The sequence below is a fragment of the Betta splendens genome, chromosome 1, assembly GCF_900634795.4.
Source record: "Betta splendens chromosome 1, fBetSpl5.4, whole genome shotgun sequence".
Classification (NCBI taxonomy): Eukaryota; Metazoa; Chordata; class Actinopteri; order Anabantiformes; family Osphronemidae; genus Betta; species Betta splendens.
In genome coordinates, this window is record NC_040881.3 from 17,153,956 (window position 1) to 17,181,858 (window position 27,903).

At 48.8% G+C, this 27,903-nt stretch overlaps 1 protein-coding gene, 1 long non-coding RNA gene and 1 pseudogene across 3 annotated transcripts; 1 reads left to right on the top strand and 2 right to left on the bottom strand.

Annotated features, from left to right (window-relative positions):
- Positions 1-147: 147 nt before the first annotated feature.
- On the bottom strand, positions 148-5,503 carry hpgd (15-hydroxyprostaglandin dehydrogenase). Of its 2 annotated transcripts, none has more exons than XM_029143921.3 (7): positions 5,180-5,503; positions 4,859-4,981; positions 3,889-3,996; positions 2,318-2,414; positions 1,113-1,189; positions 856-1,019; positions 148-384 (listed from the first exon to the last, which is right to left on the bottom strand). In XM_029143921.3, the coding sequence occupies exons 2-7, from the start codon at positions 4,883-4,885 to the stop codon at positions 261-263; spliced, it is 597 nt and encodes a 198-aa protein (XP_028999754.2). In that variant the 5' UTR covers positions 4,886-4,981; positions 5,180-5,503; the 3' UTR covers positions 148-260. The 2 variants fall into 2 exon arrangements, with proteins under 2 accessions (XP_028999754.2, XP_055362630.1); XM_055506655.1 differs by having other exon boundaries at positions 5,069-5,193.
- A 1,712-nt stretch (positions 5,504-7,215) lies between these two features.
- On the bottom strand, positions 7,216-26,061 carry LOC114851604 (glycine receptor subunit alpha-3-like; annotated as a pseudogene).
- LOC129604441 (uncharacterized) lies at positions 9,973-11,714 on the top strand. The gene is made up of 2 exons (XR_008695292.1): positions 9,973-10,091; positions 10,304-11,714. It is a non-coding gene; the product is annotated as an uncharacterized LOC129604441 (long non-coding RNA).
- Positions 26,062-27,903: the final 1,842 nt, after the last annotated feature.

Sequence of the window (27,903 nt, forward strand, 5' to 3'; positions counted from 1 at the left end):
ACCTTCACACTGGGACGTGGTCCTGCTTTTAATGAGCACGTCTTCCACTGCTGGAGCTTCAGGGGTTAATAAGCCGGACTCATCAAACCTCCACAGCTCAGTGTTTCTCTGTTTGAAGCAGCCGGTGAATGAAAAGCAGACCCTGAGTGAGACACAGCTACATGTTTATTACCACACTATCATCATCATATATTTAACATCACTATTAACTTATTATATCTCTGACACAGTGAACTGGTAGCAGCCAGACGCGGCCCGGCTCATGCAGACATGGGTTCGTAGGTGTGGAAGTGGATCCCCTTGGAGCAGGTGATCTTCATCACGGCTCCGTTCAGGCTGGGGTCCATGATCAGCCTCATCATGCCCTCAGCGACCAGCGCCGGCCTGCGGGGAAGCAAGAGTAGCGTGAGCCTGTGAGGTGGGGGGAGGAAGTCCCCCGGCTGGCAGCGACCTGCTTCCTTCCTCCTACTTAAACACTGATGCAGGGACCTGGAACACATTTGGTCAACGGTTCTACTGAGGTTTATTCCCGCCCCGGCCTGATCCAAATAAGATAAAGCATGTTCTGCCAGCCAAGACCCCTCTAAACAACAGAACCGGGGTTAAACAGGAGCACACAGTATAAACCCATGTAACAAACCCTGTGTGTTCAGCAGCAAGACCATCATTCAGGAGCCACTCTGGATTTAAAAGCAGCCCAGGACACGTCCAAAACCTGCTGACAGTAGAGGTTGATCCGTCCTCTCAGGCTCAAGATTTCCCGCCATGTATTTGAATAGTGAAACGTGGTGGGCACCATTTTAAAATGCAGCACATCCATTACTTTAACACAGCAACGTGTTTGCCTTGACTCACGTTAAAACCCCAAACTTTTTCATGCTGAGCTTGAAATCGTCCTTGAACTTGACGAACTTGCCCATGTTGTCCTCGTGCTCCACAGAGCTCAGCAGAGGCGTGTCCACGAAGGCCGGGCACAGGACGTTGATCCTGACGCCGTAGTCTCCCAGCGAGGAGGCGTCCTGCGAACGCAGCACAGAGGCGTGAGCCTGGAGGCGCGGGCGTGGGAGCAGGCTGTGTGTGTGTGTGTGTGGGGGGGGGGGGGGGGTTCTTACCGCTATGGCCCTGGTGAAGCCGATGACGCCGTGCTTGGTGGCCGTGTAGACGGGCTGATGGGGGGAATGCAAGAAGGCTGAAAGCAGGGGAGACGGGTGTGAAGGAGCAGACAAACAACAAACAACAACCTCCCATTTGCTACAACAGGGAGGACGAGCAGCCGGTGACAAGTGTTTGACTTAATGTGGAGAGTGTTAAGTTGATACACAAACAAATTCTGGCCTGGAGATGACGCTCTCTGACCATATTTGAACAAGAGTTTGTTATGGACACACACACACACACACACACACACACACACACCACACACACACACACACACACACACACCACACACACACACACAGAACCGTGATGTGGATGTTCCTTAAAGCTGGACAATTCAAGGACGCTGTCATGGTTACCGTGACAACAAGCCAGTGAGACTGATGATGAGCCAAACACATCATGAATTATTATTACTGAACGCTGCTACAACGCTTCATATTTACACAGACTGTGATTCCGGAACATAACCCACAACAATCAGGTCCAATATTATCAAGCTTCACATGTAGCTGGTGGTAAAGCTTCATGAACAAACATGAATCTGTTCCGACACATTCAATTTAGTGTTGAAGCTACGACTGTAGAGAAAACCAACAAATCCCACCAGAGCAGAACCAGAGTCTCTGCCTGATGGAGGAGCGGACGCGGCCAGTGACAGACCTGAGGTCAGGTAGCCGTTTGTGCGCTGACACTGGCGAAGCGTTGCACAGTTGGAGCCGTTGTCACTGTGGTTCAGTGTGTAAAGTGTAACCAAAGGCATTAATCTGCTGCTTATCACTGACACAGAGAATCCCCAGATGTGACTTTTTCCATGCAGACTGATCCAAATGTAGCTCAGCTATGTGAAACGTCTGCCAAATGTTACTCCATGTCCATTGCACATTACACACTGTCAGAGGCTGTTTTCATTGGAATCATCTGTGAACTTGTGACACTGCTCTGTTTGATGTTTGCTAAAATGAACGCTTGGGCTCACGGTGACCTCATCTGTTACACTGACTCTGTTAAACCAAGTGTTTACGACACGCCCTGCTCAGACAGTCCTGGATCCTCAGGGTCTGTGCTGCCACCGGAGCCGGTTCTGCTCAGTGGTGTTTGTTGGGTTCTCAGTAGAACTGTTCCGGTTTCAGTGCTGAGCCTCATATTACTGTGTTACCTGCCATTGAGGACACATTGATGATGGTGCCGCCTGCCTTGCCGTACTCTTTGCTCATGTGTTCCAGTGCCAGATAGGTTCCCTGTATGACAGAGGTCTGAAAGGCAGAGAGGCTTCATTGTGAAACAGGGAAACCACACAAACACACAGTCATACATCCAGGACGGTGATCACTGGTTTGAGGTGATGTCATGTGAACCAGGCTGTGGTTAAAACATGGGAGGAGACAGATGGAGACAGAGCCTTTATCCTGGGTCCTGAGAAGCAGAACGATGCTACACAGGTTCAACATCTGCTCACATCTGGAGGACAACTGAGTCCCACTACAGTTAGACATACTGACACACTGTAGAACTGTTGGAGAGGCTGGTTGGGATTTAATGTTGTATAAATGACATAACATTGAGCTGAACTTCAGCTACAGGAGAAGGATGGTCAACATTCATTTCAGAATGATGATGATGTGGTGGTGATGTGGTGTCACTATGTCGCCCACTAGCTAAATTTAATTCTTGCAATGGTTAAAAAATCACGATGCAAGTTCCATTTTAACCACCAGGGGTCGCAAAGGTGCATCCATATGTCCCAGTGCACAGCAGCTCTAGCAGCTACAGCAGCAGCTCATTTTCTACCTGTAACACGCATATCACACCAAACACAGTCTATTCTAAAGTATATGTTGCTGTGAATGGAGATGAAACAGTCTGTCATCACTGACTTTCATTCTAATAATCTCAGGACGCGTCATAATATTTACCACCTTTTACAAATAGTGTCTGTAATAGAAGTTCTCCTACATAAATTACAGTTGAATAACTACACTATGCTAATAAAAATCTGCCACTAACGCATTCAGTAACGCTCACATGCGCGTGGTGTGATCTGAGCTCACACCACCTACAGGTCACGATGACACTCTGAGGACTGCTTCAGAACTAAACCAGTCTGGCTGAACGATGAGCTCCAAAAGACTGAGCATCGGAGGACGGAGTCTGAGCTCAGGTTAGAATAGAATAGAATAGAATAGAATAGAATAGAATAGAATAGAATGGCCTTTATTTTCATGCATCTATTTGGTTTATCTGAGTGGCCCAATGCTGCTGTTTACAGGCTCCCTCCCATTAGTTCCCTCCTGCATCTGTAGAAATGAAATGAAATGAACGCAGGGCACTGAGTCGTCCACACATTAGCTGCCAGTAGAGCAGAGAGCACAGTGACTCCACCCTCATAATAAACATCTGGCTCATGTTTGGCTTCATGCTGTCGTTAACCTCTGGATTACTTGCCACTAAGACCTGACTGTTTTGACTGTGTGTTTGCTGAGAGCGCTTTGTTACATTCCTTCCTCTGAACTCGTCAGGGCAAATGCGCAGCCTGTTTGTCATTATTATGACGGACCGTGAACCCAGCAGTGACCACTGGTCCAGAACCACTGGCTGCTGTCCGGACTCAGTCTGACCCAGCCGTTCCCCTGACCTCAGCTCCTTCTCGTGTTTGAGTGAAGTAACTGTTGGTGTTTAGCATATTTGGCCCACAGACCCAAACATCTGGGCCCTGGAGGACGCACGTACCAGGTTGACTTGGACGGTCTTCTCCCAGTTCTTTTCATTGTTGATGCCGGCGTTGTTGATGACTATGTCCAGACGTTCCGAACTGGTCCACAGTGGTCTGGAAGGCGTATGGATGAGAGACGGGCGGAGAAGCAGCAGTGAGTGGGTGGAAGGAGGCTCAGCGTCCAGTTGACCTCGTGTGAACACGCAGAGCTCATCGCATGTGGCAGCGGAGGTGGTGGAGCTGGTGCCACCTCCTCCCTCCTCGCACACAGTCACAAACCATCAGCATCACGTCGAAGGATCTCAGGTTTGTTCTGTTGCCGTCTGCACAAAGGGCACGACGTGTCAGCCGTGAGGGCGAGGGGCGGGCTCAGCCCAGCTGTCCGTCACGCAGACGCGCGCTGACGCACAGATCAGACAGGGAAGCTGCGGTCGCTGCCTGAACCAGGACCTTTACGGACTGATGGCATTTCAGGGGGCTCCGGTTAAAAGGTCAGTTTGAGGGACGGAGCAGCCTCGTGCAGACTTCAGGTCCCACCCACAGTGTGTGTCCACACCAGCAGCCGTGCTCTCACACACACATTCCTCAGCCGGGAGCCTGCAGGGATTCACTATACAAAGACACACACTGAGACCTTTCACTCGCTTTGACACACACCTCGGGCTCCCTGCTCCTTCCTTCCCACCCAAACACACTCATCCACACAGTATCAGTGGGAGATCAGCAGAGCAGACGGCGAGCGAGGGACAGGTATGTCAAACAAACACGGTCCTGTCCCGACATGTCGCTGGAGCTGCTTGTGGAGGAGCCGTGCACCTGAGTGACCGGCCCCGGATCGGCCGCTCTCACATCCACAAGTGGGCTCCCGAAACGGGCAGGCGGCGTTTCGAAGCCACTTCCTCATTTGCTACGCGCACAATTCAAACCTTCTTGTGAAAAGTCAAGCTGTGTCGCAACCCAGCAGCTAAAGGGAAGCGCAGGCGTTACCTCGGAGCTGCTCCGCGTTGGACACATCGCACTGAACGAAGAGGCTGCTGCCGGCGCCGAACTCGCGTCCAGCTGGGCCTTGCACTCGTCCCCTCTGCTCTTGTTCAGGTCCACCACGGTCACCTGGAAGACAACGCACGGGGCTTAAGCCGGCACGGGACCGGCCCCCGGGGCCCGACCGCCGCCCTGCCGTCACACCTGCGGTCGCACCAGTGTTGCTGCACGGCGTCGCAGTTCCTCACGAGCACGTTTACGTGCGTCTCATCTTCCTCCTCTCTGCTGCCAACACTGAAAAGCTCGTCGCTGACAGCCAGCACTGACCTTGGCTGAGCTCTGCAGGAGGGACTGGACCACGGCCCTCCCAATGCCCTGGGCGCCCCCGGTCACCAGAGCCACCTTCCCCCTCAGACACTGGGCCTCCTCCGCCGCGTCCCTGCGCCTCCGTTTGCATCTCCTCGGTCGTCTTTCTGTGTCTGAGTCCAACCATAAACTTTGGGTTCAGTCTCTTGAGCTGTTTTCCCTTCCTTCTTCCCTCCCTCTGTCTCTACCCCCTCTCTCTCTCGCCCTCTCTCTCTCTCTCTCGCTCTCTTTCCTTATCAGTTATACAAACAGTGCATGTGTGTCGCAGAGACGCCAGCAGCAGCAGTCAAAGGCTAAATAAGCTCCGCAGGGTGGTAATTACAGGTTTTATGCAGCTCGTCGTACCGGCCCTCCCGCCTCCGCCCCCGCCCCCGCCCCCCTCCTTCACACCTTCTTCTTCTGCTGTCTCTCTTTCGCTTCTCATTCTAGGAATGGCCACCGCATGCAGGTCCGGCTGCTTGTGTGAAGCTGCTCTCACTCAACACGCAGACGGTCCCAGTAACACATTTAAGCCACGGTTCAGGCCTCCGCACGCTGATATTCTGCTGCGTCGCTCTGACAAGGACCTGTTCCATGTGATGTCGAACATAACGTCATCATTTTTCTATTGGCCCATTCACATTTTTAACAGCGTGTTGCTTTGAGGGTATTGAGACACTTGGATCAACAGTCAAACAGGTTTCTTCTGGCTGTAATGAGCCTTTGATTAACACACTGACACATTAGGAGGGATTTCTTCAGGTTCCTGTGGTATTTACAACATTTAGGTGAAAGATCTTTTAAATACAAACAGTGTTTTGTATTAAGACCTGATTTACCTGGATTGGATGGATGCTTGAGTATATTTCTGCACAAACAACTTCATTAGAAGAATAAACACACAATTATAGCAATAACAGCCTTTTTTAGTCATGGGCGCCTGAACACTTCGAGGTGACTAAAGCAGGGACTTCCCCAGATTCCAGAACGAGCTGCTTCCTCATTCACAGCTCTTGTTCAGTGGAGGCTGTAAACAGCGACCGCTCGGCTTCACGTGCTGTGCTTCCTGCAGCCTCATCGCTGTTTACGCTGTGCACGAACGCGACAGAAGCTCGTTTCAGAGCCCAAAGACGTGATGTTGGTTCAGACTTTTCCTCTGGTGACTCATTAATCAGCATCTAATAATGTTTGACTGGAGCTACGCCACGGCACAGGATGATTCAGCTGTTCTCACCGAGGTCCCACGCTCCCAATGTCAGAGACAGGTGATGCTGGCGAAACACGATGTATGAAAGAGAAACACAAGAGGCAGATATGATAACAGTAACAATGAGAATGAAGTCCTTTAGTAACATGTTAGACGGGCTAACAAGTGTCCAGTGTGACCGTGTGTCTCTGGAGCAGCAGCACTGCATCGAATGGGGAGAAGTCATTAGCAGCTAGTGAAGACAGGAGCAGGCAGCTGTAGGAAGGGACTTTATTGGAAGCCAAGAGGTAATGAAGTCATCAGAAGAACAGAGCATATGCACGTACACCAGTCATAGTTAACGTTCAATGGAGGTTCTGTGGTTTGTATCACTCGCTCATCAGCCGATTACAAAGTACAACACAAGGATTTTATAAAACATCAAAAAAAGGTCTGGAACCAGTCAAACCAGTGCTTTGACCTAATCAACCATATAAAGTCCACAAGTGGGAGGAATTCTTTTAAGTAAAAGAACTCAGATCAACAACGGTGCAGAGTGAGTGCTGCAGCCTTTACAGCTAATAACACGACCACGATTAGAGAAACCACAGTGTGAGACCGAGAGCCGAGCTTCTGCAGCTTCAGTCATGCACAAACAGGATGTTTGTGTGAACAGTGTGAAGGTCGAACACAAGAAAAACACTGATGAACACAAAACTAAGCTCAGCAGGTCAAGCCTCAGTCCTGGTGCTTTGGAGAGTGTGTGTTGTGTGTGTGTGTGTGTGTGTGTGTGTGTGTGTGTGTGTGTGTGTGTGGTGTGTGTCGTGTGTGTGTGTGTGCGTGCGTGTGTGCTGTGTGTGTGTGTGTGTGTGTGTTCGCTAGCAGCTCGTCTGCTGCTTCCAGCTTCTGCTGGGGGGAAGCAAGAGTAGCGTGAACGAGGTTTCACACCAGACACAGGGTGCAACGTGTGTTAATCCAGCTTCAATCAGCCTTGACGACCAGACTCTCATCAGATGTGAGAGATCGTATGTGCTCGCGTCCGTGACGTCTGCTCGTCACAGAACAACAGGTACAGGCCTCTGACGCGTGTTCTCACTGAGCTGGAAACAGACACACAAATTCACTAGAAAAAACAGAGGATGTGAAGGCAGCACAGACTCAAACCCTTTGGCACAAGCATCGTAAACAGCATGTAGACGTCTGCCGGACTCAAATGTGGAACAGAAGCAGCGCAGATGAGCGGCTGTTTTCATTACAACCGTGTGAATGTGATGTGAGGCTTCCTTTTAACAGGAAACACTGACAGACACCAGCCCAGTCACATGACGCCTCCATCCACACACAGAGAGGAAAAGCTCGCTCTGGACAGCACTCGGCCCGTGCTGGTTCTGGACCGGGTCCAGGTGTGGCTGCACATTAGCCTGGCAGCGAGTCCAGTTGGTGAACAGGCCCAGAACTCTGAGCCGGACCCGCTGCAGGACCGACATTAGCCACTGATTGGTCAAAGTGCAAAGGTCGGTGTGACAACAAACAGAGAGCGCTGGTGTGTACGGACGGCTTCATGTCCACTGTGCTGCCTGCTGCTCAGGGTTCATCAGCACTGAGGCCGACACACACTCACCCACTCAATCCGTCGAAGGGGGCGCGAACAGCTGGGCTCTGGTTGGATCCCTGAAGGACGGCAGAGGCCGGTCCTGCTCATGATCAGAGTGAAGGGTCAGAAAAAGAATAGAGCGTTGCTTTGAGACACTGATCTGGTGACCTGTGGCTGGTGGAGATGTCCTCCATCCACATCTGGCCTCTGCTCCACCCACATCTGGCCTCTGCTCCATCCATGACCCGTGTCCACACCTGGTCCCAGCGTCATGTCTCCACGACAACGGGGACGAGCTGCTCCGTTTCTTACTGGTCAGTGTGGTTTATCATGGCTCCTGCTACTGGAAGGATGTAGGAGGCAGCAAGGGAACGTTTCACCCCCAGCGCTGATGTGGTGGAGACGGGGCCGTAGTCCAGGGGTCAGTAATGCAGTGACGTGCGGAGGCTGACGAGCTCCAGCTCCAGGTGCTGGAGTTAGTGCTACTGGGATGTTACCTCGACCATTGTTCAACCAGTCTAAGGTGTTGACGTCACAGATCTGAGTCTGGTCCATGGACCGACAGCAGTTAAAGCATCTGGTGCCAGATGTTCAGGTTCTGGGGAGTCCACGACCCAGAACCAGCACAGCATGAGGCAGGTTGTCATGACATTTACTTGTAGAGTTGTGTGTGGTTTGGATTTCCATGAGTCAAACGTTCTTTTACATAATTACTTCTTTCTCCACATTTGCAGGAACACTGTGACGCAGCTGACGAATGCAAACCAGTCTGAGCAGAGTGTGTGTGAACTGGGAGCCTGGGTCCTCTACTGCTTGTGCACGTCTTCGTGTCGGAGGATCTTATAAAGCACCCAGTAGAAGATGTTGAAGAAGAGGAAGGCCAAGGGGAAGCCGGCCCTGGAGACGGTGTCGATCTTTTTGGCGCGGTCGATGAACAGCTTCCTCATCTCCTCGGTGCTTTTGCCGCCGCACGGAGCCGCTCCGGCGCCGGCGCCCGTGTTTCCCACCGCGGGGACGTTGTTGGAGCTGCTCTTCAGCTCCTTGCTGTTGCTGGGAGTGGAGGTCACGGCAGCTGTGGAGGTCAGCCTGCTCTCATGCACTTCCCCTTCCTGCTGCGGAGACAAAGAGGGGGTGGACTGTTATTGAGCAAGGCAGCGAGCGCTCGCTTCACAGCTGCACATACTTGGATGTATGTGTTGGAACTGATCCTGTGTGTTCTGAGGCTTATCAGCTTGAGATGGAACATCCCCTGTCCAGACCTCAGGCCTTTGACGGCTGAAGTAGAACAGCTCATTTCTACGCTCAGCATAAAACATTCATGTTCACTCTATGTGCTTCACGTCAGACTAACTCTGGCTCAGCTGAGCACAAGCTGTGGCCGCTGTGTGTGTGTGTGTGTGTGTGTGTGTGCACAGTGTGGGTTCGGCCCGACTCAACTTTAACCCATTTGTCTCGTGCTTGTCCTTTGCTTAATGGGTGTATTATTAGACGGAGGAGGACTGATCATCACTGCACTGTTGGGTCATGCTGGTGAAACATGCACACACACACACACACACACACACACACACACACACACACACACACACACACACACACACACACACACACACACACACACACACGTTTGCACTGTGCATTACCCTGTGGTTGCTGGTGTACATGTTGGCCATAGATCCATACAAAGGGTCTGATGGTTGGAGGCCGTGGTCATTGTTAATGCGACGCAGGGACTCGGCTAGCTCCCCGGGGTCAACTGCGCCTCCGCCGGTCTAGCGGTCACACACGTGCACACCAGTAAACGAAACCACACGACACAACATGCTGGGAGTCAGAATACGTTGGACCTGAACATGGTTCCAGTTTGTCACATCTCGTCCGGCAGCAGCATGCACCGACACGACACACACATGCGGGCTCAGGCAGGGAGCGCACGCGGCCACTAGGAGCAGCATCGCGCCTCCGTCGGTACCTTGCTTCTTGCTCCGTGGTGGCGTCTGAACCGCAGCAGCTCTTTGTGTTGCCTCGAGACGAAGTTGACGGCGGCGTACTCCAGCAGCGCCGAGAAGACGAAGAGGCAGGCACACGGCCATCCAGATGTCGATGGCCTTCACGTAGGACACCTGCACACACGCCAACAGCAGTCAATCAGCAGCACGGTTTTAAGGGGAAAGAGCCTGTTTGAGACTCTCTATTTCATTATCAGCCAGACGTGCAGTTCAGCACTTTGACTGCGTGACGCTGCAGGCAGGAACACGCTGTGACACGTCAGCTGGAAGCTGCACATCCACCGCTCATACAGTGTTTTATTGTTGTTCCTTTTTAGGTTGCTGCTCATGGTTTCCAGCTGTGTGTCAGAGTGGGATGTGCTGGTTCCGTCTGCAGTGACCTCCCGTGGACCCCGGCCGCTTTAAAGGTCAGCCGTGCCCCGGTCCCGACCTCTGCAGGAGCCTGAAGGATGGAGTGGATGTGGCGGCGAAGCAGATGTTGGCTTTTTTGCAGGAGCCACTGAGATTCCGGTGCCCTTCTTCAAGCGGACGTCACACAGCGTCGCTTGGTTTCTGCATCTCAGCCCATGCGAACAACCAGCAGAGCCACAGAGGCTGCCAACGGGAGCACTGGAAGCTCAGTCGCTCAACTCTGGCTTTGAGACGCCCGCGTGGAAAGCGCCGCTGACGTCAGAGACGCAGCAGTCAGGTCGTTCTCTAATTGCGCGTTTGTGTGATGACGCCTGAACAATGACTTATTCAGAGCCGTGTAACATGCTGGAGTGCAAAGCTCTGTTGAGCTCTGGGAACACGAGAAACCTTTATACACATGCATGTAGCCGAGGTGTCCGTGTCCAGTGTGAGCGCCGGCGGTGCTAATAAGGTTTATGTAACGCGGCGCTCCATGTCGCAGCTTCCCTCATGCATACTAAACCAACAGGCTCCGTCTCACACGCGCTCCAGAGGACGCGTGCAGCCGACACAAACATCCAGCCATGAGCAGAGAGGAGGCCGCCGGTCAGCTGATACGGGATCAGGTCACATGACGCGAACCTTCCCCCGCACGCATTCAAACAGTGCAGGAACCAGGTCTGCAGGAGAAGCATCACGCTCCTAAAACGGACCCTAGAGAGTGTGGAGTGTGGAGACACACACACACACACACACACACACACACACACACACACACACACACACACACACACACACACACACACACACACACAGACCTTGGGCAGCGAGGTCCTGGACCCTGAGCTCTGCGTCGTCATGGTGAGCACAGTGGTGATGCCAGCGCCACTCTGGCGGGGGCAGCGTCCATGTTGATCCAGAAGGAGACCCAGGACAGGATGACGATGAGCAGGGAGGGGATGTACATCTGGATCAGGTAGTAGCCCATCTGCCGCTCCAGGTGGAACCGGACCTCGATGCAAGTGAATTTACCTGCAACCCAGCAACGTCTCAGTCATGTGTTTGTCAAGTCTGTTTATCACACAGGATCCTAACTGAGCTGGTTAATGACACGGCAGCAGACTTTCATTTACCGCCAGTCATTAACTGGTGAGAGATGCTCTAATGACCAGAACAAAGCCTCATTACATCTGTAAACAAATAATAAGATAAGAACCAGGCAACAAGTTGGTATTAGGTTTATTGGATGGAATGAAAAACCTCCATTTATGTCCCATTACGACACAATCAGTGAGTCCTTTTTCTCGTTATAATTAATAAAAATTATCTGTAACCACATCACCACCACCAACACTCCATGCATGTGTATGTGTATGTTGTGTGTGTGCCTCAGGGACGTGGCTACGCGCTGGAGCGGCTCTGGAGGCTGACGCTGCTCCGGGCAGCGGCGGCCGTGACTGATGTAATGTGGCAACCGTTTCACCCTGTGTGCATGTTAGTCGTGTTGTGACGCTCACGGCAGAGTGTGTGCGTGCGTGCGTTACCTGTGTTGTAGTGCTTGGTGGCAGTATCTGAGGTCTGACTCATCTTTGAGGATGAACTGTGGGAGCGTGAGGCCTTCGGCCACTTGAAACCGGTCCCGTTCGCCTGCCACTCAAAGATGAGGTCGTTCATAGTGTAACCAACTGAAAGGTTTCCAAATGAGGAGAAGACACAAAGTCACTGATTTGGAAAAACACCCCTAATAAGTCTTAATATTGTTGTTGTATGTTTTCTAGCAGCACATTATGACCTGGGTAGCTCATAACTAAATGTACAGACACATAAATGTGACTAGTGCCCATGTTGTTACCATGACAACCCTAATTCATCCTTCTGATTTTAAAAGAAGCACAAAGATGCCGAAGCAGAAAACGCATGATGGAGCGCTGTTTTATGAGCTGTTGTAGTAAAACGCTGCTTGTTTGTGCCGGTTCCAGACACTCAGATAAATAAAACCAGAGGAGGATGCGCCTGCGGCCTCTGGTCGCGTTGAACCAGGCCTGGCGGGAACAGTGTCTCCATCCATCAACTCAGAGCGTGAAGGAATACTGGTGCTCACAGTATAGTGGTGTTTACATTCATGCCACTTCAAAGTAATAATGTACAAAGCACCATATGACTGGACTGACTGCTACTATGTTTTGTCTTCAGTGTGTTTGCTGCATGAAACCTACCCAGACGTCTGTGAATCAATTTCACTTAATCTGGAATGATCTTAGGCTCAGTCAGGATGGTGGTTTGGTGGATTCTTGTGTGCATGACTGGGACTTGAACCAGACCAGAGGTGAGTGACTCTGTGCTGGTGGACTAGGCGAGTAGTGACAAGCCAGAATGGAGAAATGGGAACGGACTCACAGCTCTCCAGCTGCATGATGCACGTCTGCACGTCCATGGGGAAGTTCTTCAGATCCATGGGACACGACAGCGTTAACGTCAACCTGAAAGTCATGGAACACGCATGAAATGACTCGAGCAGGATTCAAACGGCGCTGCTCCCTCCCACTGAACACGCTCCTGGACCCTCGTTACCTTATAGAGTACAGGACGTTCCCGTTCTTAAATATTCGGAGCAGTTTGTTGTCGGTGGTGACTTCATGGAAGTGAGCGCCCTTCTCGTTGGCAAAGAACAGGTCTGGTTTCCAGATGGAGTCTAACATGGAGGGGTCCAGGTCCAGGGAGTCGTCTGGGTATTCGGAGTAGGCCAGCCGGGGATCGTTCCACTGCTGCCGGAGGAAGATGTTGACCCGGTAGTCCTGCAGACAGAGGCATCGGGCGTCAGGATGAATCAGACGGCTCAGAGCCGCTGCTCCCCTGGACCGGTAGCGGCTCGTCTGCTACATTATCATCACAGGACACACGTTGCAAAATGAAAGAGGAGTTACTGCCGCTACGGGCGCGTGTTCTGCCACAGCTTTAGTCAGATGCATTATGGTAAGGAAACCAGAAGTCCAACTTAACCAGGTCCTGGCCCAGTAACGGCTGCCAGTATGATCCAGAATCCAGGGTCTCTGCATTAGACAGAGGAGCGTTGGGCAAACATTTCACGAGTGCGTGAGAATAAAAGCAGCACGAGCTCGTGGGGTCAGAGCTTCGCCAACTGGTCCCTGGGTACCAAACCAGTGTCCCAGTATCACTCCCAGAACGCAGGGTAACAGGCAGCCCGGCGTGTCTGCGCGCCGTGTTCACTGACTGGAAGTGACATCACTGCTCTTCCGCTTCACTTCACCGTCAACAGAGCCTCGGTTACTGCAGCCAGAACACAGATTGTGGCGAATCAGAGGACACGGGAGACGCTGGGTTTAGGTGAGACAAGCGATAAGAACCGCTGCCAACGCGTTCTGCTAGCGTCACACTGACAGTATAGTTACTGCACCTCTAGTGTGACATAACAAGGAGTGGATTCAGCAGTAAACGTTTGTTTATTCATACACAAAGATAAGAACAGCTGTAAAAAAGGTCCAGTCCCCGTCACCTCATCAGGGTTTCAGGTGGTTGTATTTCATTGTCATCTCTCTATAACCCATCTGCTTTTTGCCCAGCTCCCTGCTCTGTAGTGCTGGATGAATGTATGTATGTCTTTAAGGACACCTATGGTTTTTTCCATTGAGGTTCCCCCCCCCCTCTGTGATGTCACAGAGGGAGCAGTGACATGGATCCTCGCCTGGCTCTGACCGACCCGTCCATCACACCAGTCCTTATGGACAGACACTGGACCCCTTCTGTGTATGTGTCACTATGACCCGACTGCATGTCTACTGCATGAACCATATGTCAGCGGCATGGAGCCTGGAGGTCCGGCTCTCAGACACAGGCTGTGAGCACACGTGCGACAACAACTCAACAGCTCCACCGAGATCAGAAAGATGCAATGACAGCAAAAACAGCAACAAGCTGGTGAACCCAGTTCTAGATCAACGACAAAAGCCCAGCGTCTCAGTAGCTGGAGACCAGAACGTGGCTACAGGAAGTAGAGGCTGTTCTAACTCCCAGTTCAACTATGAATGGTTTCTGTGAGTAGAGACCTGCAGCATTATCATTCCTCTCTGTGTAAACACCGCTCACAGAGACAGAGCATGGATTAAGAGCGATGGAGAGATAAAGTAAATCTGGTAACGTGCAGCGTGTGCAGCGTGCGCGCTGCAGGCCATCTGTGTGTGCAGGTTACACAGGACGCCCCCACAAGGCTCCTCTTAACAAGGACGAGCCGCTCTGTGCTCCACGCACGTACCTTCAAATAGGAGTGAGACACACTCGCTGCTCCAAGGTGTGATCATGCACGTCTCAGGGTGGTGTCTACCTGATTCCATTCTATGCAATAGTGAAAGTGTCACAACTGTGTGGTGTTTCACTGACAAGCCTCATTCTGGGTCACAGGAAGCGACCGGACGCTTCTGGACTATTTTCATGAGATGGGACCTATTGATCGGATCATGAGCTGTTTCTTACAGCGGGTGCAGCTCGTGTTTGTTAGAGGCCGCGAGGAGCTGCCACAGTAGATGAACGTGCAGATTAGAAGAGAATGGTCCTAATCCTGAAGTGACATATGGACACTGGGTGAACGTGTCCACCAGACTCCGCTCGAAACCTTTCCTCTGCAGCGCTTCATAAATCATGACTTTATGCTGGAGTGACGCTGTCAAACGGCTTCTACAGACACACGAGGAACACGGAACCAAGCAGGATGCAGGTGGAGATCGGACTGGACATTGTTTCACTGCCTGCTGGAGAGAAAGTAGATGAGCAGACAGATGGTGAGCAGAGAGAATGGGCTTAATCCCAATGAGCCCTGCGTCAACCACTGTATGTCCACATTCTACGTGTCCCTGTGCTACAGTACTGTGTGTCCACTCAATGTATGTGGAGCTCAGTGGGTTTGAGACTCAGTCACTGCTCTAAGAAGCTGCACCTCTGACTCATTTGATCCGTCCGTGGTGCCGAACACAGGATGAACTTGATCAGTCCAGTTATTGTTGTCCACCAGTGTGAGAGCATCCAGATGAGCCAAACACTGACGCTCCTTGTAGCATGAATGGATCATTTACCAACATTCATGAGGTAAGTAGGAAAATACTGGAGCATGTAATTGATGCTTCACACATCAGTTAGTGGAGACTTTACCTCCTCTTTGCATCACACTGACGTCTCTTAAACACAAACTCTAACACTAACAGTTTGTGGGACGTCTCTGCAGCTGATGGAGCGAGCGTCACGTGGCGGTAAAACACTGCTTTATCTGGAGGTTGGGCCGTTAGCTCCACTCCACACTAGCTCCATTCCTCCTCCATTAACCACATAGGCCTGGGAGCAGTGTGTGGTCGTGTCTGCGTCGCATAGATTGACCAAGCGGCTCGTGTGCAGCCTCACCTCATGTCATTTTAATGTCTTTGCTGTCACACTGACTAAACGTCTTCAGTGCACATCTGCTATTCCTGTCTGCCTGTCTGTCTCCTCTGATTCTGTCTCTGCCGTCTCCCTCTGTCATTCTCTACTTGTCAGCCTGACTTCCTGTCTGCTCAACCTTTGGAGCTTCTCTTTCTTTATCTTGCAAATTATTCTAAACTCTCAAGCAGTTCGTATTATTGGACTCAGTCTTTGATATTTACCATGGTGGTTTCAGCAATGGACCCGAAGCTGTTGATGAAAATGTTGCAGGAGACGTTGACCGGAGGACCTGAAGACAAGAACAAGAGACATGATCTACCGATACATCATGTGGAGAACTTAAGACACTAGTTGTTTGTGTGTGTTTTCCTCTTAACAGTGTTTACAGCTGTACAGATGTGTAATGGATCATCTAAGGCCTCACTAAGTGCTGAACAATAGACACAAGCCTTAATGTTAATGCTTAATTATTACCTCATGACATTTCAAAGGAAGGAGGCAGCTTCATGAAAAGGCTTGTGAGGAATTAGAGAAGTGCTCATTTTTACATGTGAATCAGTCCCATGGGGATTTCTGATTCGTAAACAGGGCTGTAGTTGTGCAACATCAAACCATTGTACAACACATGAACAAGCTGATGGTAGGTTTTTTATATTACTGAGGCACGAAAACAATAATGCTACAGTTTGGATATTGTACAAACACAAAACCTCTGTCAGGCAGCAACTACAGTAATATTAGAATAGAACATGCAGGTATAATCACAGTAAAGCAAAACAAAGTCCATGGTTTTTCTGCTGGTGACACGTGATTATCCACTACTGCAGGTAGGAATCAGTAGAACTGGGCTTTAATGTGTCTCATTATGGGGCTGCTCCTCGTGATGCTTCCTGATTATTATAAGACTAAATTCAAGGTGAGATCAGAACAAGCCGTTTCGGGGTGACAGCTGGACTGTACCTTTAAAGTTGGGCCGGATCCTGGCGTCGTATCCAGACGTCCTCCCCATCAGTTTGTCCAGAAAATCAGAAGGCGACATTGGAACGGGACGCGTCCTGGGAGCGTTGTCTGCCTCCTTACACTGACCCACACTAGCAGGAAACATAGATGGAACCATTAGCCCTCGTCTTATTACCACAGCAGCGTGTGTGAGAGCGCAGCACTGACTTTTATGGTTATGACAGTTTGAATGTTTGCTATTCAGAACATCGGGGTACCTGCTTCAGCAACAACCAGAGGACAGACCTGAAACTAGCCTAAATGTTGAATCACTTTAAATAGAATATAACTCAGTCTAAGCGGGAACCAGGATATTCAGATTATTCACTGGTGCCTTGTGCTTTCAGTGTCTACATCACAAGCCGACCGGCTGCAGCCTTGAATGATCTGATTCTATTTGATTTTATTCCTATAACTGGACTTCAGGTAAAATATGTGGAGGAACCTTGCAAAGAGAAGGACGTGCAGATCCAGGAACCCAGGTCCACCACCACCAAGACAGTGCATCACAACCCTCCTTTCTTTATACTGAAGGTGTGTGTGTGTGTGTGTGTGTGTGGTGTGTGTGTGTGTGTGTTTGTGTGTGTGTGTGTTTGTGTGTGTGTGTGTGTGTGTGTGTTTGTGTGTGTGTGTGTGCGTGTGTGTGTGCGTGTGTGTGTGTTGGTGTGTGTGTGTGTGTGTGTGTGTCCGCTGTAAATGCCAAAGGTTGATGCTGTTGTGTCCGTATGCATGTGCGCACACTGAGACGACACACAACACCCACGTCCTGCTGAGCCACAGCCCATAATGTCAGCCTCTCTCACCTTGGCATTTAGAAGCATCCAGACTTTTCCCCAGCAGACAGTATAACATCTAAATGTCATTGACATAATATCAGACTGTGCTACTCCACGCTGAGGTATCTGTCATATGAAAAAACCTGTGGATATCGCATCAGATCCATCAATACATGTCAGGAACCGAGTTGGTTCCTTATTACACAAGAACAGACAAACGTCCTCTAAAATAAAAAAAAATAATAAAAACATTGAATTCATGAACGGGTCAGAGCAACCAAGCAAACAAAGTCACAACCAAAACCCACTGAGCTGCTAAACACTGAACAGACTGAACAGACTGCCATTAAATCAACACACAACAAATAATGTGTCAGTCTGCAATAAAGAAACCTAAATGCAGCTAAAGTTGTCAGTTAACAACTTAAATCAACCTATCATCATTAACCTCCCAAAGTTCAGCCCTGAGCTTCAGTTTATCAGCTGAGGAACGACGGGTGAACGTCTGAGCTCATGGTGAGTATAAGAAACAGGTTACGGCTATCACGCTTCATCACACTGATGAAGGTGAGGGTGACGATGAAGGTGGAGGTCCTCTGTCACCAGCTGGACATTTACTAACCCCAACTTTCCTCCTCTGAAATGTCAGCACGACTGCCAGGTCTTCATTCAATACATAATCAAATATTCTGCAAACTGACACACACACATCAGGCCCGTTCCTGAGGCCAGATTATCAGCCTACATGTGTGATGTTGATAGAAAGAAAGGACATAAAGCTGGACAAAGCCCAGCTCTGATGTGGCAGCATCATAATTATCTTAAAATGAGGGAACAAACTTCCAGAGGTTTGACTTGATGCAGCGATGAGATTCATTTGTCTGAGCAGGACATGCAGCAGAAGAACCTTGATGAAGAGTCACACTGATGCACCAGCATCTTAATTCAGCTGTAACCCACTGAACAGGCCAAGCAGCTTGTTCCCACTCCCTCCATTCTTTCGCTTTCCTGCAATCTCTGGTCTCTTCTACTTTGCTCCTTTTAAACATGGCAGACCACTAAGAAGTGATGTAGAAAGACGCAGCACAGCATCCAGACCTCCTAAATAATGGAGCGGTTTTTAATCTAGAACCACTGTCTTTCTTACAAACTAGGCCACGTAAAGAGAGCGGCGTGTGCTAGATGTTATGTTCTGCTGCTTGTTACCACCAACAGCGGAACATTGTTGCTTCTACACAAGGCCAAAAATAATTGTCTATCTTCTAGAAGAAGTAAACATCTAGATCAGATTAGGACTATGGCACTGAAACTGCTCACAATGTACATATGACTTCACGTTCACAGACGACTACAGTACAGGCCAAGATCCATCTACCCTTTATCTCAAACTATGAGCCCACCTGGGTGGGAATAACCTGTACAAAAGATTAGACCCACCATTGCACAGAAACAGGTTAGTCATTAATGATCTTCTTTTAGCTTCTGTCCTCGTCTTCGTAGATCTTTGTGCTGTATTCGATACAATAGATCACATTCTATTACAGAGACTAGAACATAGCATCTCAAATAAAAGAACAGCACTGGATGGGTTAAATAATATTTGTTGAACACATTCTAGTTGTTAATGTTAACGACAAATCCTCCCATATCCATTATCTTTGGGGTACCACAGGGTTCTGTGCTTGGTCCAATACTGTTCAGTCTCCTTTAAGTGATATTATTAGAAATTCTATACATTTTTAAATTTATACATTTTTATTGCTCTGCAGATAACACTCAGTTGTATATGTCTTAAATAGATCAACTAGTCAAAATTCAAACTTACTGTGGATGACATGAACAATTATTAAATATTAAATCATTTAGTAGCATCCTGGTGTGATGCTGAAACATGACTTCAACATTAGTTCCCTCCAGGCTGGATCACTTTAACTCCTTACTCACTCCTTACTATTTTAAAAGCCTTCAGTTCATTCAAAAGAGTCTGATGGGACTCAAGAAGAGAGATCACATTTCTCCTCCATTAACTTCTCTGTCCTTTAAACCGGCTTTCACATAGTATCAAAGGGAAGATTGAAAATAGCAAAAAAGTATTATCAGGACAGACATGAAATGTATGTATAGATATATGTATAGATATACATACATATCTGTATATATGTATAGATATAGATACATATCTGTATATATGTATAGATATACATACATATCTTTATATATGTATAGATATACATATATGTATACATAAATACCCTCATATACACACATACACACACTATAAATTCAAGTTACTTTGTACAGACTGTATGCACATACAACTCCTACAGACTGCTGCAGACATATATACACATATGTTTGTACTCTGCTGACCAGCATCCTCCTCTCAGCTACAGCATGCAGGGGGTCCAGCTCGAGGACACGCTTGTCCAGGTGGTTGTAGGTGCGATGGAGCAGATGTATGATCCACTCCTAGCTGGGGTTGATATGCAAACTGGAGGGGGTGGACTGATCTTTGGCTCATTCTCTATATGACAATTAGACAAACCTGCAACAGCAATCCAAGGAAGTTAATAATATTCTACATAGTTTTAGTTTTAGATGAAATTATGTTTCCTCTTTTTCAGTGGAATAAGCCTCACCCCTGTGTTTGCTGCAACAAAGCAGTTTATACAATTTATAGTGTTTGTGTTTATAGTGTGTGAATTTGTGGACTTCCACTTATTGAGGTTACAGCTCGTTCTTACCATATCTGAGGCAGGTAAAGCAGACACTGTAGCTTCCCACTGGCACTCAGAGTCTAAACATGAACAAGGTTTCTCATATCGATCACCTCCCCTTTTATAATTGGCAATGTGTGAGCTGAGCTTGGACCTGGAATAGATTCATATAAAACATTCAGCAAACGGAATTAATAAAAGAAGCAACATCAAAGACGAGATGCTGCCAGATACTGTAGCTTCAAACAACAGATGCCTGAGATGGTTGAACAAACACATCTGTGAGCTTTAATGAAGCAGGATGTTCATATGTAAAATGACACAAACCTCTTGTTCATGGCTTTTATATGAAGACGTGGATGTTGGATTTTAACATTTATACACTGCAGATGTTTTTCTCTTATTCAGAACAGAACAAGTGTTTTCGCCACTACCACAGCAGCATCAGAGTCAGAATCTGGTCCCAGTGGATTCAGCATCAGCATCACATAAACACGATATCACCTGCCTCCTGCAACCAAGCTAGGCTAAAAGCCCATCTCTGTCTGGGAGTGGTGTGGTTTGAAGTGCTGACAGAATTATTTATAACTAACTCTCTGATTATGCAACAAAACATCCCCATGAAGCCAACACGAAGAGACAGAGAAAAGAGGCCCTTTGCATCTGGCCACTCTGAGAGCGCCTAAGACCTCGCGTTATCCCTTCATTATGTAACGGCCTGAGCCACGCCAAGCAACAGCCCCTCAACTTTAACTCCGCATTACTGGGTGAAATGTGTGATATACGGCTCTGGCTGGACTCAAAGTCGTATTAAGAAACGTATTCACCTACTGGGTAACATTCTCATCCCCAGTGAAGAGGATCTGGGCATTGCACTGGGTTTAATGTGTCCAGACCATCATCTTGATATGACATGTCATAGCTGCATAGGTTTGTAGATATTTAACTGTAGGATGAGTAAAAGATGTATGGTTATTAAAAAAATATTAAAAATATTAAATAAAGAGCTCCTCATTCTCAAAAACCAGAGAGATATAAAAGTGAAGTGATAAATCGTCTCTTACACCAGTGTTAACGTCTATCCTGCATTTAAGTCCTATCTCACCATTCCTGAATGGAGTAAGGCCAATCCCACCAGATGCCTGATGACCCCCAGGAAGCAACCACAGTGACGGGCTCAGCCTGACAGAACAGACCTGACTTCCCACCAGGAGGACCCACATCTGTCACTCTTTCTGGTCAAAGGCAGGATGACTGACTATCAGCAACCTGAGACACAGCTCCAGTGTAACATTCATACTAAGTTCACACACAGGGTCGCAGCAAAGACAGGACATCCTTTGATGTGTAGGTGTTGGTTGGTCATGTGGAGAGGAGTTCCCGGCCCAGACTAAGGATCATGAAGGATCATGAAGGCGGATGGAACCAGCAGTAATATGACGGATTGTTGTGGTGAAGAAGGAGCTGAGCCGAAGGGTAAAGCTCCAGATTTACCAGGGTCACGTCTGAAAGGATAAGATACAGATACATGGGTTGAAATGTTCCTTCTGTGCCTGACAGGACTCTCCCTTAGAGACGAGGGACTGCTGCTGCTCCACACTGACAGCCGCCCTCTGATGCGCTCAGGAGTCGGTCTTGGATTCTCTCTGTTTACAAAGGAAACGTGTTGTCTAATCTCCTGTGAAGTTGCATTTGAAACAAATAGAAAAGCACCTGGTTCGCTAGTCGGTGCGATCAGTCTACTTTAAAAAGGCGCATCAGCAGAGCAGACACACACACACACACACACACACACACACACACACACACACACACACACACACACACACACACACACACACACACACACACACACACAGGGCTCATGTGCGACTGGAAGACTCAGCATCAGTGACATACAGTAACCCAGATCTTTGGAGTGTGTGATCGTCTGCTGCAGGATGTGTCACTGTTACTGTACCTCAAACACTGGTCACGGTGTCTGAGCCTCAGGAAGAGGTAGACGCACCAGTAACATCTCACCACCTCCTCAGCTCCTCAACATGCCTTCAAAGGAATTCCACTGTGGAGGTGATGGTGCTGATTCCAGCCAAGCAGACGGCCACCGCCACCATGGCGATGTGACGTCAGTTATGGGATGGTGTGTGGAGAGTCTGCCTTTGTGTGTGGACAGAGCGTATGTCAGGATTATTGACACACAGACACACACGCCAGCCTTTTTTCTTTTATCTACTGTCTTTGGCCGTTCCACTTTATTGCAGCTGTGGTTTTAATCAGCCTTTGGACTAACACATCCATCAGAGACACCACGGTTCCAGTGACCCCAGGGGGCATTTTCTGGCCCAGTGCTGTGACATGGATGGGGCTGACTACCGCCTACAGCCAAATGTTCACTTCGAGTGGAGACCAGTGCCCCAGCAAACACCCCCCTCCACCCCCCAACACCGCATCGCTCAGCGACACGCTTCCTTCAGCAGTAACAAGTGTTCTGTGGTAGCGTTCGCTGGGCGTGCACACGCACACACACACACACACACACACGCACACACACACACACACACACGCCACACGCACGCACACACGCGCACGCACACACACACACACGCCACACGCGCGCACACACGCGCACGCACACACGCGCACACACACACACACACACACACACACACACACACACACACACACACACACACACACACACACACACACACACACAGACACACACACACGCCTTTACATAGATGCACTGTAGCTGCCAATTACCGCTGGTGTTAATCAGCATTGTAGTAAAGCTGAGTATTACATAATGTTATTATGTTCAAGGAAAAAGACAAATTCAATAATCACATTAGCACTGCCAGGTAAAGCAGAGGAATAAGAATAAGAATAAAAATAAGAATAAGAATAAGAATAAGAATAAGAATAAGAATAAGAATAAGAATAAGAATAAGAATAAGAATAAGAATAAGAATAAGAAAGCCTTTATTAGTCCCACAGTGTTGAAATTTGGTGTTACAACAGCATAGGGAAAGTAAACAATAGTACAGCAACAAATGAAAAGTAAAGCAACAAATCAAATCAAATTGGGTGAGTTGGCACAACACAACACTGCACAGGTTGGTAGAGTGGAGTAAACTGACCCCGTGCTAAGACATGAGAAGGGACGAGGATCTGTCTGTGCACAAGGTCGTCAGTGCAGAGATGCTTTAGTAGAACAGCCCACTCTTGGATTAGTGGCTGCCCAGTGTCTGTGAGGTTGTGGCCCAGTGATGGACTGGTGACCTGTCCACAGTGACAGCTCAGACGAACGCTCACCACCAGAGTGTCAGCAGAAGCCAGATTAAAAACAATGGGACACTTAATTATAATATTTATTCTCACAACGTTAAGGCAATAACTGCAGTCAAGCAAACACATTGTCCCACTGCTCCTGAACACATGGCTCCAGTTGAGAAGGTATTAGGCCACAAAGGTACAAAACCTACATCAACCTGTTGGTGCCAAAAACATCAGGTACATGATCAGCAGCATGGGTTAGAGTGGTTCTATGTGTAACACGCGCCAGTGTGCAGACGGTGGATGCAGTTAAATCCACCACCGCAGAGAATCCGACTGTGACACGCGGAGATAAAGCAACAAGAGTTTAAAGAGAGAAAAGTGGGAGGAAGAAAAGCATTATGCAGAAGTGACAAGCTGGAGTCAGATCAGGTCCAGCAGACTGTAAGCCTGTTAAAGTTTGTCTCGGAATCCATCCATGACCCTCTAAGAAGATTTACTCAGCCTTTGATCTTTTTAGCTGCTTTTTATGTTAAATCTTACCCAAACAAGCCAAACAAGGAGGCCTCGCATAAAATATAGAAATCCTCCATTTAGAGCAGGAATTTATATTAAACTGAGTTTTAACATTAGTACATTAGTACATATCAATCAACAGAAGGTACGACAGACAGAAGATCGCAGAACAAATCTGTTGTGTTCTCACAGACAAACACTGTTTGCATTTATTACACCACTCTGAGTGGTGTCCACTCCACTGGCACCAACTCTGTGACAGCTGAAACAGGACAGAGATGGAAGGAGTTCAGGTACAGGTGCATCACACAATCAGCCTCCTGGGTCAGAACCAGTGCAGCTACAGAGAGGCTGTGTTTAGAGGAGGCCACAATCAGACTCAGGTCAAAGCACCGAGGTCGGAATCTGACCATCAGCCAACAACCGAACAGCTGTTGTTAACGTCAACCAGATGTTATTCCTCCCACACCTTGAACGCAGCCACTGGGATAGTGGCTGAACGTGGGTCTCTCCAGCATGAGAAGAACCTGACCGTCAGATGCAGCTGTGGCCAAACGCTCTGGGAACAGATGAAGTCTGCTGCCTCACGTTTTATGATGCAAGTTGCATCTGCTCCACAATGTCATGAAGCGGCCAGATGACTTTCATGGTAAACATTTGGTAGCACAAGCGGCTGAAGATCACTCTGGTTAGAAACGGCTGCATCTGCTGCAGGGAAGTGACCGGTGTCACTTCTCTTCTGGCTCAGACTCATCTTCTGCAGTAGGTGCAGGCTTTGATCTGCTGGAGACTGAGATTATGCCATTATCTCTGATAAATCTCTGTTCTGATTGTTTGGAACATCTGGGAAAAAGGCTCAGGAGGAGGAGAAAAGGTGACGCCAGTGTCAGTAAAGCGTGCAGAGAGCATTCAGCGGCTTCCTTCCACCAGGAAAAGAAGCAACAACATCTGTGAGAACAGCTTCCACATCTGAGCTGCACTCAGCAACACAACACTGAAAGCGAGTCTCTGACCAGGTGACTCCACAGGCCTTAATCCCACACAACTCCTGGTTAATCCTGCACAACAAACAGCCCCAAATTCAGACAAACTCCTGAAAAACACTGATTATGCAAGAACGGGCTGTCATCAGTCAGGAAGTTGATCAACAGCAAAGGCCCCGAAAACATTCTAACAAATTGTCACAATAAAGACTTTTTCTTCTAAAAAGGAGAGAGAACACTGCAAACGCTGACTCTGCACAAACAGGTGGCAAAAAACCACTGGTGAAACAACAATCCTGACAACAGACTCGAAGCAGACTTCTGAGTGGTTCTCTGTGTGACATCATTCCATAAACACAGTTAGCCAACACTGTGACCTGACCTGAGATCAGGTGAGGCCCCCGGTTCCGTCCGTACCTGAGCAGCTGACCCAGTTTCCAGGCGAGCAGGACGCCGGCCACGCACAGCGTCCGTCTCCGCATCGCGCCTCCGCTTTCAGCACCACGAACAGCGTCCGAGCTCAAACCACAGGCGGCGAGCGCCTCAACCGACATACTAACGGGACGGTCCGCGCCGCGTGCGTCCGCGCCGTGGCTCCGGAAACAAGACGCGGCGAGGAGGAGCCCGCAGTTAGCGAGTGAAGTCATGAAAGGTTAACGCGCGCACCGCGGACTTAGCACGCGACAGCTGTTCGCACTGCTCTGGGCTCCTACTGTGCCCTCGTGCTTCGCGAGGGCAGAGGGACCCGCCCCCGCGCTCCGGATTTGCGTGGATTGGCAGCCGGCTCAACCTGTTATCTGCAGGCCTTGTTAATTTTTCCAGTTGAGTCGCGTCTGAAATTAGAAGTGCGGAGCCGGATCAAAAGCGAGCAGCCGCCCCCCGCATCATTCCGCTGTCTTGTCCCGTCGTGTCTGTTTGGCCCCGAATAACTCTCCATCCACGACCTCCGCGTTCGCTGCTCCTTCTCCCTCCATCTGTGCGGGGCTTTTGCTCCAGCATGTGGCTGCACCCCATGGTCCAGTGAGCTCAGCGCTGTTCACGTTAATCAGGTACAGCGATGCCGGAAGCGCATGTACACAGCCTACTACACAACAGGTCCAACTTTTATCAAATCTACTGCACAAAAGTCTAGTTTACACAGTATGTCCTTCATCCTGTCTATGCAGAAAAGTTGTTTATACACGTACAACACTTACAGTACCTGAGTCAGTGTGTGAAGGAGCCTGTTGGTTCTAAGATGAGTCCAGGCTTAAGTGACACAATGAGAAAACTTTCTTCAAAGCTGGGTGAACTAAAAGTGAACTATATCTTACTTAAAGCAATGAAGCAGCAGTAGAATGCCCTACAATCGTTCCGTTTAGTGTCATTGTGTCTCGGATGATCAGATCACAGGCCTGGAGCTTCACGTGCTTCATGCTCCTGCTCCTGTTTACTGTGTCAGACACAGGTCCCAGGTCAGTTCTGGGGCATTTGGGCTTTGGGGGCATTCTGACACAGCTGACCTCCTATTATTCTACTCCAACACAGTCAGGGCTTTGTTCCTCTCCAGATGTTTCCATAGTTTGGTAAACAGCTGCAGGTAACAGCTCATTAGCATGTCTGAACAAACCGAGTGTAATTAGTCTTGTTAGTTGCAGCGATGACACCGTGGTAGAAAGGCTCCCATGAGAAGTCCCATACAGTCATATGTTTGTAGAACTGTTTCACCAGCTGCAGACCCCAAAATACTCCTAACATCTGGGATCAGCGCAGTCGCTAACGGCACATTACTTATGTAACGCAGACACAATGAGACTTTCTGTGCTGCATAGTAATTAGGTTAGTGCAGCCTAACGAGCATTAGTGAAGCCCAGCGTTGTAGAAGTAGTAGAAGCAGCTTCTGGTCAGAACCTCCCGCGTAGCGATTCCCACGTCTCTGCTTCCTCATCTCCTCATCAGCTGCATCATCGTCACACTCTGATTAAGACACATGCTGCAGTCAGGGGCCTAAACCTCACCTGGCCAGCTGTGCACTGCCCCGCCTCATACACACACCTGTCCACTCACTTCCTGTTTGTACCCTTTAGTGCGTACGCTGTGGAACAGAGCATTGCACTCGCGTCAGCGTTACAAAGGTACAAAACAAAAGACTTTTATCATGTGTTAAACAAAAAGAGAAGCACGACTTCCGGTTTCTTTCAAAATAAAGTGCTTCTATTTTACTCAATGGTACTGAACTGTAACCACTACTATGATTATACTAAAAATAAAAAAAATGGCTCTCTAAAAGAATTTGCAGCGTCCTCCTGCCAGTGAACTCAAATGGTCCTAACCTTTAATGTACTTCAACCGAACCGGTTTCCTTCAACAGATGTGCTACGTACAGTATAGCAAAGAACATGTAGCTTGGTTATTCTGCTTTTTTCCAGATGTGTCTGGCACTTTGTCCTCCCCATCATCGCTCACCTTCAGCACACTAGCTGTGGTCCATCAGCCACGGTTCTTTCATCACCTGTTCCAGCTGGTCCAACGTCTCCATGTCTGACTCAATTACTGATGCTGCAGGGACAAAGTGACATTCATGCAGATGTTGACAGTAACTGTCTCATCAATGCATTTAATTCACTGCTGGACTCATTAGAATGTAATTCTGGTTCTGTTGGAGGTGCTGCAAGCGGGTTCGGTTGAGTTATTTATACACATTCTATTCTACATACTGTGGAATGAATAGAAGCGATTTGTCAGTCATGTCTCCATCGCTCAATCGTCTCTTGCTAACATGATATGAATTAGACATTAGGTTCTGTTTATTACACAAACGTTGAACTTTGCCTGTCGTCTCTTCCTACAACTGTTT